The 14,497-nt window shown below is 40.1% G+C and overlaps 3 protein-coding genes across 3 annotated transcripts; 2 read left to right on the top strand and 1 right to left on the bottom strand.

Annotated features, from left to right (window-relative positions):
* Window positions 1-34: 34 nt before the first annotated feature.
* dmac1 (distal membrane arm assembly complex 1) lies at window positions 35-1,060 on the bottom strand. Its single transcript, XM_014994224.2, has 2 exons — window positions 653-1,060; window positions 35-578 (listed from the first exon to the last, which is right to left on the bottom strand). Exons 1-2 carry the CDS (start codon window positions 846-848, stop codon window positions 511-513), a joined length of 264 nt encoding a protein of 87 aa, XP_014849710.2. The 5' UTR covers window positions 849-1,060; the 3' UTR covers window positions 35-510.
* Window positions 1,061-1,454: 394 nt separating this feature from the next.
* Window positions 1,455-5,897, top strand: LOC106922093 (biotinidase-like). The gene is made up of 6 exons (XM_014994223.2): window positions 1,455-2,114; window positions 2,690-2,836; window positions 2,961-3,109; window positions 3,200-3,377; window positions 3,454-4,017; window positions 5,511-5,897. The coding sequence occupies exons 1-6, from the start codon at window positions 1,917-1,919 to the stop codon at window positions 5,781-5,783; spliced, it is 1,509 nt and encodes a 502-aa protein (XP_014849709.2). The 5' UTR covers window positions 1,455-1,916; the 3' UTR covers window positions 5,784-5,897.
* Window positions 5,898-8,078: 2,181 nt separating this feature from the next.
* LOC106922082 (biotinidase-like) lies at window positions 8,079-13,504 on the top strand. Its single transcript, XM_088010189.1, has 7 exons — window positions 8,079-8,482; window positions 10,476-10,679; window positions 10,816-10,965; window positions 11,089-11,237; window positions 11,329-11,506; window positions 11,583-12,137; window positions 12,507-13,504. The coding sequence occupies exons 2-7, from the start codon at window positions 10,482-10,484 to the stop codon at window positions 12,870-12,872; spliced, it is 1,596 nt and encodes a 531-aa protein (XP_087866315.1). The 5' UTR covers window positions 8,079-8,482; window positions 10,476-10,481; the 3' UTR covers window positions 12,873-13,504.
* The last annotated feature ends 993 nt before the right edge of the window (window positions 13,505-14,497 follow it).

Here is a 14,497-nt window from a genome sequence, read left to right as displayed (position 1 = left end):
AAAATGTTTTAGAGAGGTCATCACCAACGGAGGCTTTCATATCAAGCATTCAATACATTTTAATAAGCATTTAAAAGCAGCTGTTCCCTGACATTTAATTTTATTAGACAATTTATGGAGAGCTATGGTTTGATTTTCTTTGCATGGACTTAATAGATTGTTGCCAACATCTACTGCAAATCCCGTCAATATTGCCTTTGGAAATACAGCTATTTAGAGAATTTGTATGTCAAATACTTCATTCAAATGCTGTATTTATGTCAGAGGACATGACCAATCATTGTTCTGGCAGCATCTTTTCTTGTTCTATTTGTTGTCGAGATGGCTACACAATTGTCATCACGTAAAGCTCCCATACAGTGACTATTCACCTAGCCAAAAAAATATAAATCAATGGTGGAAGACATTCCAGTAAGCAATCTGCTTCAAGCGTCTCTCTGCTGGTGCTCGGGACCAGGCTCTTTATGTCCACATGTGAGTTTTGTCCCCTTAAAATATGCAGATCTTCCTTCATGTGGTCTTCCTGTGCGATTTTCCAACCGGATCGGTGATGATGACTACTCCCCAAGAAGCCAGACCTGTCAGATACACAGTAGAGCATTTGAGGCTTTAGACTGAATCGGATAAAACAACGTGCATTACTAAGACTTACATGCAGCGAATGTGATCTGTGCCACCGTCCCCATGGAGGTAGGAGCTCCCTGCTTCATTATCCTCCTAGCTGCGTTGAACACATAAGCCGCAGACAGAATCAGACCCCCTCCTGAGATGACCCTGCAGCCCCAGCAGTCCTTAAACGCCTGGAGGGACTTTGACGGAGCGGCGGTGGACTCCGGAGCCGTTGACATTGTAAGTGTAGGGCAGCTTGCACGGTAATGCTAAAAGCGATTAGAACCAAACTGGTGCGACAGAATTAAGATCAGCTTCTAGTTCCGTTTCAATTACAACGCCACAATTAAGTATTCAATTTGTTGTCAAATTTTGGCTCAAAGAAGCCTTCTCAGTGAGCGAAAACATGGAAGGTCGAGTTGATTAATTGTTTCCGGGATAAAAAGAGGTAGCTGTGTTTTGCTTCCGCTCGTTATTTTCAAAATAAAAGCATTACTTAACGACCTGTGTAGATGCTTTTCTGTAGAAAAGGGCTGTGTTAATCCAAAACTTAAAACGTATTTTTGTTCTTTTGGGGAAGAAAAAAAAATGCTATTATAAGATGTATTTAAAGACAAAGTATCTGCAACAGGATTTAGATTGCTTTTCTTAAAGATGCTTAAATTAATTTTAAAAAAAGAAAAGTTTATGTATCAAATTATTTATCATTTTCAACAATGTCCTATCTTTACGTCATTGTTTAGTTTGTATTAATAAACAACATGGTTTGTGTTAATAAACAACAATATTGAAAGTTTACATAAACATAATGCATTTGTTTATAATTAGCTAATTTACGGTGCTTTTTTTGTTAGGAACTTTTGTGTTACCTCTTCGTCTGCAGTTGCATTGGTCAGTCCGAAGAGGTACCACAAAAGTTCCTTACCAAAAAAGTTGGCTTGAAACTATTCTAAAATATTAATTTATTTTACACATTTCTTAAACTTCAACCGGAGGCAATTTTGTTTGTCTGTTTTTAAAAGAACATTTTAATGCCAAATTTGAGAATTTAAATAACTTTTATTTTAAAGTGACTTAAAAAAATAAATTAATAATAATAATAATAATAATAATAATAATAATAACATGAAAACATAAAGCACAAATTCTAATCTTAGTCCAAAAAAAACAAAAAAAAAACAGAAATTGACATTCAGAATAAGCCACTCTCTTTGGCAAGCAAAATACAATGTTGACTCAGCTGTGCTGACTTTGGACTTCTGAACCCGAAGGAGCGCACGACGTTAATTTCTCTAAAACCGTGAAAAATGCTGGTCGTCTTTCTGCTCGTCTTTTGTCTCGGTGAGACTGAGTCCGCTGCGGACTCGTACGTGGCTGCCGTGTACGAGCACAGAGTCATCCTGAACCCGAACCTTCGCGTCCCCGTGTCCCGTCGCGAAGCCCTGATCCACATGCAGAAGAACCTGGATATCTACGAAGAGCAGGCTGCTAAAGCGGCACAGCAGGTAGGCTGCTGGGCTGGGGAGGCTGAAGTAGATGTCCACCATTCTAGCTGCTGAATAAAACCTGCTGCTAGAAGAGAAAGAAAATGTATCAATGTTATTGTCAATCATTAACAAAACATTCTTGTTGACCACCTCAACTTTTTATCACCTTCCGTTCAGACATTTCAGTTTATTTTACTGAGATTTATGCGATAGAGACCAACACAAAGTTGTAAAAAAGTATAAAGTGGAAGAATATCAAACTAAAATATCAGCAAATTAATATCTGAAAAGCGTGTTATTTAATTTCATTAGAAACTGATCAATGAAGCCATCAGAGGAATAACAAGAACCTGTTATGCTGGATTTACGGGTTTGACAGATAGTAAGAGCACCGGTTTAAATTCTAAAACATTATCCAAGGCTTTGGATATCTACCTCACATCTTAGGAAGGAAGGAAAAAAAAAGAACAGTGTTCAGACTAAATACAATTCATATTTAGGTGAAAGAAAGGAAGTTGATGCAATCCACTTCCTTTACTGTGTCTATTTTTTTTAAAGGATAAACTCATTGTGTTCTTTCTCTGCTCTCTCAGGGAGTCCAGATACTTGTGTTTCCAGAAGATGGTATTCACGGTTTTAACTTCACCCGTTCATCCATTTCCGGATACATGGAAACCATTCCTGACCCTCAGGAGGAGAGCTGGAACCCCTGCACCGAGCCTAACAAATACAACACTGAGGTTAAAATATAGATATTTGTATGACTCTTTTATTATTTTTGACACTTTTATGGTTACATGTTTACACTGACAACTTTACTTGGACCAAAGGGGCATTTATATCAAGTTCATGAGTTTCTTTTAGGTTCTCCAGCGACTGAGCTGCATGGCCCGTCGCAACAACCTCTACCTGGTGGCAAACATGCCTGATCTGCAACCCTGTCCCCTGAAGACGGCCCCGTCCACATGTCCCCCTGATGGACACTGGCAGTTTAACACCAATGTGGCTTTCAAGTACTGGGCAAACCTTGAATACAAAACTGATCAAGTACACAAATGCATTGTGGAAGTTAATGCAAACCTGTCATTTTCCATTTCACACAGTTCTGATGGTCTGCTGGTGGCACGTTACCATAAACAGAACCTCTTTTTCGAAGAATCCTTTGACACGCCTCCAAAGCTTGAACTGATCACATTTGATACACCCTTTGCTGGGAAGTTTGGTCTCATCATCTGCTTTGACATCCTGTTCCACGATCCCACAGTAGCCCTGGTGAAAATGGTAGGAAGCTTCATCCACACAGACGTGTCTAACTGAGCCAACTCTCTCTTTTCTTATCTTTTTGCTTCTCTTCCAGGGTGTGCGTCAGCTGGTTTTCCCCACAGCGTGGATGAACGAGCTCCCCCTTTTGGATTCAATCCAATTTCATAGGGCCCTCAGTCTGGGGGCCAATGTTACGGTTCTGTCTTCAAACCTTCGTAACGACCAGCTCATTATGACAGGAAGTGGTATCTACACCCCATTTTCTGCTACCTTCCACCACGCCGTGAAGGGAGACCCAGAGGAGGGTCAGCTGCTTGTGGCCACAGTCCCAGTCTTGGGTCCAGTTGGGGTGAACAGTGTGACTGAATCATTGTCACCTGTGGATGCACAGTCTGATCACTGCCACACAGATGGCTGTGCTGATTCTCCTTCTCCTCCTTCACCTGGTTCCTCTTACTCCTCCTTCATAGGAACCATGATGCATGACCCATTTAAATTTGTCCTCATAAAGGAGGCAGAGGGCAATCTCACAGTGTGTGATGGTAAATTCTGCTGCCACCTTCAGTACAAGTGGACAGCACATGACGAAGGGAAGGAACTGTACGCATTGGGAGCATTTGCAGGAACGCACACCTTTAATGGACGATATGCCTTGCAGGTAGGAATTAGAATATCATCACAACCTTGTATGGAAACGTAGAATCATTACACACACACACACTCCTCACAAAAAGACTGGGGTTTTTGGTGAAATAAGTAGAAATCTTATTAACTTTATGCTTTAACATTATGTTATATAAGCAAAAGCAAGGAATGGTGATTTCTTCATCTCAATTTATTGAATAAAAAATCAACATCTGGACTGGGTATGTCACAGTAAAATAGTTTCTCAATAACTTGGTGGCAATAATTTCTTCTCAATGTGATGTACCAGGAGTTGAGTAGCATTCATCACCCAGTTCCACAGGATTCACAACAATCGTCTGTGTGATGTGGCCAATGGACATACATCTGTTTGCCAGCCTGTGATTCTTCCAGTATCTCTATTGCAACTTGTTGATTACACTCAGTGACTCTCTCATCTCAGTACCCACTTATATCTGAGAACATTCTGTTTGAAGCCTTGCATTGGCAAGGTACTCTCGGATCTGTTTCTGGGTGCTGTCTTGGTCCCACGATGTCTCAATGTGAATAGCATGATGGAGAAAACTGGTTAAACACAAATTCTATCTGAATTGGCCCAGTCCCAATACTCTCACTTCATTGCCTTTAATTGGGCAGTAAATGGGCCTTCATTGCTCGATTTGTGGATCAAACATCTGCTGTACATTTTGTTGTTAAGCTTCTTGTTAGAGGACAAAGGTTTAGAGAGGGTCACATTAGCTTTTAGGTTTAGGTCAGGGGAGCTTGCTGGGTAATCAAACACAATAGTACCATGGTTATTAAAGTAGATATTGGTAATTTAGGCAGTGTGGACAGGTGCAAAGTGCTGCTAGAAAATTACACCAGGATATCTCCAGAGAGAAGTGACTTTGGACTTGATAAAGAGCAGTGGATCGGTACCCTCAGATGGCACGGCTCTCCAAATTGTGATTACTGTAGAAATTGATATTAGACCTCAGGCAACACAGATCTTATTTCTTTTGGACATTGATATTCAAATGGAATGTTAAATTTACTTTACTTTTCAACTGAGGACTTTGTGTCTCAGAATAACAAGCCAGTATTTATTCTTATTAGTACAGGTAAGACTCATTTAACGTTGACTCGAGTTTAGGTGTGGCCTAACAAGAACTGCAGTCGTCATTAACATAATCCTCCCAAGGCCACACTCATCCTTGTTGTTTGACCACCTTCTCAACCATAGTTTTTTATTCCACTCAACATTCTACTGATACACTTAGATTCAGCAATCTGTCCACCTCCTCCTGGAGGTTTTCAGTAACCGAAACTGAGTGGCTGTGAATCAAAATTTTGGGTTTAATTCTACTGTAGGAAAAAAAATAAAAAATCAAGATCAACAAATCTATGCTTTGGAAATATGTCACTCTGCGTAAAATTAACCCATCGAATATGAGTTACACTTATTGAGTTAAATTGCTAAATGATTTAACCCTGAAGTCCAGCTGCATTTACCTCTCTTCCATACAGGTATGTGCATTGGTCCGCTGTGCGGGGCTGGAGGCCAGCTCATGTGGGCAGAAAGTGGAGGAGGCGGAGTCTAAGATGGACTTCTTGATGGAGGCAACTTTCCAGACAGATTACGTGTACCCTTCAGTCCTGGTGAACCGTATGGCAATCGAGCAACCTGATAAGCTGGAGAAAGCTGCAGGTGGGAGAGTAGCCATGAAACACTCCAACCTGAGCGGAGGCCTGATCACTGCCTGTCTGTACGGACGAATGTACCAGCTGGATAACGAGTGATCTGCTGTGGAAAACCAGAGTGACACTTAAATTGAATTTTGATTGAGATTATGGATGACAGAACTCACATCTTGTGATGTACAAAGTAAATAAAACAAATATTTTCATTCATCAGTTTTTTTTTTGTTTTGTTTGTTGTTGTTTTTTTTTAACAAAAACTACATTTAACAGCATCTAACTTCTTTGAATTTGCACATTTCTAAAAAGACTATGTTTAGCTGGCTAGAACAGACATAAATATTTTGTACCTGCCATGCAGTAGCTCAAACATAAAATGGCATACATCAGTGGTTCCCAAACTTTTTCTTCTGCGCCCCCCCCCCCCCTATGGATTACAAATGGCTGTCTGGTTGAAACGACGCGGGGGGAGGGGGGGGCATCGACTTTTTTGGGGGCAAAATGAATGTACGTAGCTGAAAATAGACACCAACATCGGTAGCCTACAAGGTACTTGTTAAGCTTAAGGTGCTGCATTGATATTAGCTAGTCATCTTTTAGCTAACATTACCTGCATCCAACAGCTTTACTCAACTCAGTCGCTTAGTTTGGAGGGAAAAACTCTGAAAAGTTCTTTGCGTTTTGCTGGTTTGCTGCCGTGATTCTAACACAAACCTACGTAGCTCCGCCCAGCAGCAGCAGGTCTCCTTCACAGGTGTAAACCCAGCGCGAGCGTCGTAGCGCTCATGTTGCGTTTAAAGGCGGCTCGGAAAAACAGGTTACAGCATGTTAACAACGGATTAAACAGTTTTAACTGCTGATAAAAGTGACAGAGGACACAAATATGGGAAGTGTGGAAGACTATACTGTATCAAATTGACATAGTTATAACAGAGAGTTGGCCATTCTAAGGTAAAAATCCAGCGCATACAGTGTTCATGTTTTGTTTTTTTTCATCCAGACGGCTTCCCGCGCCCCCCCCTGCAGTGACACGGCGCCCCCCCTAGGGGGCGCCCCACAGTTTGGAAACCTCTGGCATACATGATTGGCCCTCTAATGAAGGATGGGGCATTGCTGATGAATATTCAGATTTAATTGGGAGTGGGCACACTCTGGCCCAGTCCCAATACTCTCACTTCATTGTCTTTAACTGGACAGTAAATTGGCCTTAATTACTTTTTTGCTGAAGAAAAATACCTATTTCAGGCATTTTTGACATTTTTGAAGTGCGAGACTGTGTGCATTCAACTATATGTGTGGGATGTAATCCCTAAGTGAAACAAAGTCATTTCAGGCAGAAGTTACTTTACAATTTCTGCTTCAAATTCCACAATAAAGAAAACATTGCCAAAAATCTCTTTTTTATTTTCATTTATTGAGTTACATTCATCACAGATCAGTGTTGATCACACATGGGACGTGGAGCATGTGTGAAAAGAACATCTCTACAGATATTCTCGAAAGGTATTTAAATCAGCAGATACTTATGACAAATGATAAAATATGTGAATGACACTCACAGTGAGAAAATCCCAAGTTGGAGTGAAAATGGTAAACAAGACCAACCTGCCCAGGTTTGTTGTAACCTTAGACAACAAACCTGTCTAAGTACTTGTTTTTTTCCAGTGAGTGGTATGGCAGCCTTATCATGCCCAAATTATCATGCCGTAATATGGCGTCATATAAATCTGTCAATAAATTTCACTTTTGAGTATAAAAATGTATAAAAATATTTCTTGTATTTTTTTAAAAGGATTCGAAAACATCCAGCAACTCTCTGAGTGGTTTGTGCAAATCACTGACATCATTTGGTAGACATCATTAGGCTCTACCCAGAACATGCATTAGAAGATAACGTTGCAAGATTTGTTCCAAATATCCTTCCTTGTATGGAGGCAAACATTTTCAATATTAACTGTGCTGGTGTCAGGTACCTATTTTTTAATAGGACATTCTAGTTTTAACAAAGTGCATGTTTTTTTTCCAGATTGCACATTTTATATATCATCATTACACATTACCGGAAGAAAAACACCACTTCAAACAGGAATGATTGCGCATAAAGGCGGCTCGGCAAAAGCATGTTACGACATGTTCACAATGAATTAACCATCGTAATGGCTAAAAGCAAGTTTGGGGAACAGATGGCACTATGGGCTGCTATTTGTAGTTATACATTAATTTAGTCTAAACACAGCAGCCAATCAATGCCATATTGTTCCAGGTCAGTAGAATGTTTAAAATGTAGCTCTGAGATTATTAAAGAAATAAATAAATTCAAGTATATTTTATATATGTAGCTATGTGTTATTATTGCCCTGATGAATTCTGACTTATTACACCTACGGTAGCTAGCCTTACACAGTCTATTAAAAATGTAATTTACATAAATAAGATGAAATGAGCTTAGTAGCATTCTACTTGAATTACCTTTCATAAAGTTCTGTTCAGTAAAATTGAGGCAGGTAGATTAAATTATATTTTCTATTTTTGTGTGTAGAAAGTTTGATGTGATGCTCTGAATGTTGTGTGCCCAGGACACCAAGCAGGGTAGGACCGCCCCTGCCCTATGTTGTCAAGTTGGCCACCTGAGGTTAAAAATAAAAAATAAAAATAAAACTAAATCCGAATAACATAAACAGCTTCCAGTACTAGGAGGGCAACACTGACTCTTTGGGCCCGCCCACCTCCCTGGGGGCTGGGGTGGAGCTGTGCAGCGCACTGGACTGTAATGTTCGAATGCACAGTTGCGCCTCAACAGGGTAAGTCACCCACTCCTCTGTTTAGCCTAATATAAGTAAACTAACACAACTCGATCGCACATTCTCTTTTGGTTTCCTTTGTGTGTGTAGGCTTAGTACATTTTTTCCTCAGTTGCTTTGTTGTATTTCTCAGAACAGAATTGGAATTCTCAAAACTACTTATTCAATCTTCAAATCATTACGTCACTGGAGCAAATCAAAAGAGCATTTTCTTATCTCTTTCAACATGCTGCAATTGCTTTCGCACATCATGCAAGTGATTATGTGCAATTTTCTGCTTTTTTTCAACATTTTCTATGGCTTTTGTCCTGCTGACCACAGCATATTGACCTCTGTTGAACTGTCTCCGCCTCCACATTTGAGCATAATTTCATCATGTAAGTCTTAGCATGCAAAACGGTTCAACAAGTTGTCATAATGTGCCAAGCATGCTTATATGCATTTTAATCAGACTTTTCCAAACAGTGTCCTGAACTTATAAATTGCTCCCAGGTGAATCCTAAGTTTCTCCAATAGGTAAATGTGTGCAGCATTAGCTCAACCAATCCTCAACCGGTTTTCTAAAATAAATTGAAAGTGCATCTTACTTTGCCAAGTACAAAGTAAGGTGCACCTTGCATCTTGTACCACAAAGTTGTGTGTACATAAAGTTGTGTTCACTTAAACAACTTGCAAGTAGTGTAAATGAACCTTTACACTACTTCTGTTTTGCCTCCTAACCAGAAGGAGACAAAACAGGTTTGCCTCCTTCTAGTTAGGAGGCAAACCAGAAGAATCTGAGGACATCTACCAGTTTCTATCATTCCAACACCAGGCTGTGAGGTTTTGACCCACAACAAGATGCTGGTGGTCGCCTCATTCTCTTCATTCACTAAGTTTTTTTTTTCTCAGAGATGAAAATTATAATGTAATTCCTACAGCACTGCTTTAGGAATGTGCTCTATAGTGCTGTCTTTTCCTTTCTGCATCACAATGACAGTCAACCAATTAAAAAAATGCATGTTTTGTCATTAAAACTTTAGCCTTCTTCAGAACAGAACACGTAAACAGAACATCCCTGCTTAGTAAAATGACTAGTCAAATTGTCTACTTGTTTAATCAAATTGACTGTCTTGTCCGAACAAAATTAAACAATGACATGATTTTGCGGCACTGACGTGTTCACTGACACAGATATGATTTTGAGAGATGAACTAATGATTTTAAGATAGGAACTGAGCTTTGCAAGTAATCCATTGTGTTTGTTTTGAGGAATGCACTTGTTTAACAAATGTCGAAAATGATTTGACAAAGTGTAATTGCGCCACAGAAACCCGAGCCAGTACATTCGGGTTATAGATCTAAATTCTAGCGAGAAATGCACCTTTTAAAGAGTAATTTGATAAAGAATTTGAAGAATAAACAACCTGTATTGCTCTGTTTATGATTAGTTAAAACAGTCAAAGGGACTAGCCTTAAAAAGAAGAGTCACGCCGTTCTAAATAAAATAGATTTATTTTCAAAAGGTGTTTTTAAAATGGTATCGGTACACTTGCTGTTACAGTAACAGTTCAACTAATTATAAATACTCGTACATAATCTTTTGCATGATGCACAAAAGCACTTGGAAGTAAGTCAATTTCTGAACCAAACACTTGAGAGAACATGTGCTTTATCAATATACATATAAATAACTCCTCACTTCCGGACCCCCACAGACCTCCGCCCATATCCAGTTGTTGTTTTCTGAGTGGGTGCAACTCTACTCTTCCAAAGAGAAAGTAAGATCTCTTTAGGGTTCACTGACAAAACAATGTCGTATCTTTTGGATCTTTCAATTCAATAAGGTTAATATATGGTTAATTTGATAATTACATACACACATTAACATAAACAAACTGACTAAAACAGCGACCCCATGCTGGTACTTACAGCGTAAGCTAATTTGCAGCATGACGTTGAAAAAGCTCCTTTGAACCAGAAGGAGCTCATAATATTAATTTCTCTGTAACAGGGGAAAATGCTGGTCGTCTTTCTGCTCGTCTTTTGTCTCGGTGAGACTGAGTCCGCTGCGGACTCGTACGTGGCTGCCGTGTACGAGCACAGAGTCATCCTGAACCCGAACCCTCGCGTCCCCGTGTCCCGTCGCGAAGCCCTGATCCACATGCAGAAGAACCTGGATATCTACGAAGAGCAGGCTGCTAAAGCGGCACAGCAGGTAGATGTCCACCATTCTAGCTGTTAATTGGATAAAATCAGCAGCTAGAAAAGAAAAATGGCATTATCGATGTCATATGTTTGTGCTTGTATTATGTTCTTTAGTTCACAAGTCGTTTCTTTCTCTGCTCTCTCAGGGAGTCCAGATACTTGTGTTTCCAGAAGATGGTATTCACGGTTTTAACTTCACCCGTTCATCCATTTCCGGATACATGGAAACCATTCCTGACCCTCAGGAGGAGAGCTGGAACCCCTGCACCGAGCCTAACAAATACAACAACACTGAGGTTAAAATATAGATATTTGTATGACTCTTTTATCATTTTGACACTTTTATGGTTACATGTTTACACTGACAACTTTACTTGGACCAAAGGGGCATTTATATCAAGTTCATGAGTTTCTTTTAGGTTCTCCAGCGACTGAGCTGCATGGCCCGTCACAACAACCTCTACCTGGTGGCAAACATGCCTGATCTGCAACCCTGTCCCCTGAAGACGGCCCCGTCCACATGTCCCCCTGATGGACGCTGGCAGTTTAACACCAATGTGGCATTTAAGTACTGGGCAAACCTTGAATACAAAACTGATCAAGTACACAAATGCATTGTGGAAGTTAATGCAAACCTGTCATTTTTCCCTTTCACACAGTTCTGACGGTCTGCTGGTGGCACGTTACCATAAACAGAACCTCTACTATGAAGAATCCTTTGACACGCCTCCAAAGCTTGAACTGATCACATTTGATACACCCTTTGCTGGGAAGTTTGGTCTCATCATCTGCTTTGACATCCTGTTCCACGATCCCACAGTAGCCCTGGTGAAAATGGTAGGAAGCTTCATCCACACAGACGTGTCTAACTGAGCCAACTCTCTCTTTTCTTATCCTTTTGCTTCTCTTCCAGGGTGTGCGTCAGCTGGTTTTCCCCACAGCGTGGATGAACGCTCTCCCGCTGTTGGATTCAATCCAATTTCATAGAGCCTTCAGTCTGGGGGCCAATGTCACGGTTTTGTCTTCAAACCTTCGTTATGACAAGCTCAGAATGACAGGAAGTGGTATCTACACCCCATTTTCTGCTACCTTCCACCACGCCGTGAAGGGAGACCCAGAGGAGGGTCAGCTGCTTGTGGCCACAGTCCCAGTCTTGGGTCCAGCTGGGGTGAACAATGTGACTGAATCATTGTCACCTGTGGATGTAGAGTCTGATCACTGCCACACAGATGGCTGTGCTGATTCTCCTTCTCCTGGTTCCTCTTACCCGACCTTCAAAGCAACCATGAGGCGTGACCTGTATTGGTTTGTCCTCATAAATGAGACACAGGGCAATCTCACAGTGTGTCATGGTACATTCTGCTGCCACCTCCAGTACAAGTGGACAGCACATGACAAAAGCAAGGAATTATATGCATTGGGAGCATTTGCAGGAACTCACAACTCAAGTCAATGTTATGCTTTGCAGGTAGGCATGCAAAAACTTTTTTGAATATCATTCCAAAGTTATAAAGGTTGATTGCACTCAGTGATATGCATGTTGAATTTAATTCTGATCACTTTGATGAATGTGTCTTCCAGCTAATGAAAACCCCAAATTCAGTTTCCTGAAAAAGTTATGCAGACAGATGAAAAGTCCTGCTGGAAAATGACCAGTGGCTTATTGGCTTATTGGCTGTGAAACTGAATTTGGGTTTTTCATTCACAGCTTGGTACCAATCTAAATTTCAGAAATATATTCCTCTGGGTAAAATTAGCCCACCAACCATGATTTATTACTACTAAATTAATTATTTCACTGAAGTGCAGCTGCATTTAACTCTCCTCCTTTTTACAGGTATGTGCAGTAGTCCGCTGTGCGGGACTGGAGGCCAAGTCTTGTGGACAGAAAGTGGAGGAGGCGGAGTCTAAGATGGACTTCAGGTTGGAGGCAACTTTCCAGACAGATTACGTGTACCCTTCAGTCCTGGTGAACCGTATGGCAATCGAGCAACCTGATAAGCTGGAGAAAGCTGCAGGTGGGAGAGTAGCCATGAAACACTCCAACCTGAGCGGAGGCCTGATCACTGCCTGTCTGTACGGACGAATGTACCAGCTGGATAATTTGCGACAGAATAATGGAGTCGCACTAAAATTAAATTCAGTTTTATTGTTGATGGTTTTTTTAAGGATTTTTTCAACTCTAGTGGACCCTATTTGGTAGTGAGGATTAGCGTCACCAAGATTACCTTCAAGTTTGTTTATATGTGTTGTTTTAGGTGTTTGTATGAATTTTTAATCTGTTTGTTATGAATGCATTTTTAATGTTACTAACACTTGTCCACCCGGGTGCAGTCTATATGTTTTCTTATTATTTTGTTGATGAACGATATCAATTAAAAGTAGTAGTCCATAGAAAGCCTGACCTCTCAGTACTCACAAAGTCCAGAGCACATTTCAGCCAACAGGGGAGTTCAAAATGTTTTATATCATGAACACATACACACACACACACACACACACACACTCAAAACACAAAGTTATAGAACACACAGTCAACAATTGTCAAGAACCTTTGTTACACATCAAAATGTTGAATGTTTTATTTGTAATGTTTCAAAAGCAACTTTAAACAAGTAGGGTTTTAGTCTTGATTTCTCTATATTTTTCTACAGTTGGTTTTTCCTACTTTGAAGGTGGTCACTTATTTTTCATTTGCTTTTCATTATTTTGCAGAAATAAATTTTTACTTTGATATTAAAGGGGTGTTTTGTATTTATTTATTTTTTGTCAAATATGCCACATTTTTTGTTTATGACTAATTTGTTAAAGCAATAAAAAGGCTAAATCATCCAAGATTGATTTTTTTTTTAATAGGCATTGTATTTTATATTTTCCAGGCCTTTTTTTTTTAATGTATTTATTTATTTTTTTTGGGTAAGCTTGAGACAAACAAAGGATGTGCAGAAGAGTCAGACCGGACAAGCATCAACATGTTGGATATTATGAGATAATGTGTCAAAACATTCCTGTTAGTGTCGGTTGGTGCTCATGCTGGGCCTGAGGCTTTTCCACAGTAAGTGCAGTGCTGCATTTTTAACTCTGTTCACCCTGGTTTCTACCTCCAACTACACACATGCAGCATGTAAACCAGCGTTGCTGTTTTCATTTTTCGACCATCTCCATTGAAACCTTTCTGTGCCAACTGATCTGATAGCAGCGCTGGTAGCTCACGTCCTTCTGTCCCAACGAAAAAGCAACAAGTCTCCTTTCTGGTATCCTGATTCTGAGGGAATAATTATCTGATTCAAAACGCTGTGCAGCCATGGAAGCTGCAGAAACTTGCACAACCAGAACAAGTATCGGTTGCCATAGAGATGGACGGCAACTGGCCAAGGACTCAAACTGATTTCTTCGATGCTTCCTTTAAATTGTAATTATTTACAAAATCATGCGAAGCTGGCACTTTTAATGGACTTTCGATGCAACTTTTACAGCAACTTTACATTAAAAGTGTCATTATTTACCGAATGACACCTCATGACAACTGTCTTAAACATTCATAAAGACTTCATGTTCATGCCAGGTGTTATGTCATGTTTATGACAGTGTCATGTCAGTCTTATGCACACCCCTTCAAATAAAGTGTTACCATATACCCTAACAATAACATCTGACTTTATTACCTCCACAGCAACCCAGCTGCCTTCTGCTTTAAAGATCAAATAGAGGAGCCAACTCTACACGTGTTTCAGTGTTAGCACCTCTGAGAGAATTAGATCTGTAATATGATCTCACGAGCCCCTAATATCCCTGCATGGCATTCATGTATTTACAGACACTGCAATG

Source organism: Poecilia mexicana, unplaced genomic scaffold (genome assembly GCF_051168715.1).
Source record: "Poecilia mexicana isolate PSO_F unplaced genomic scaffold, ASM5116871v1 scaffold_11, whole genome shotgun sequence".
NCBI lineage: Eukaryota > Metazoa > Chordata > Actinopteri > Cyprinodontiformes > Poeciliidae > Poecilia > Poecilia mexicana.
Note: the sequence above shows the minus strand (reverse complement) of the source record. Positions and strands in the feature narration are given on the sequence as shown.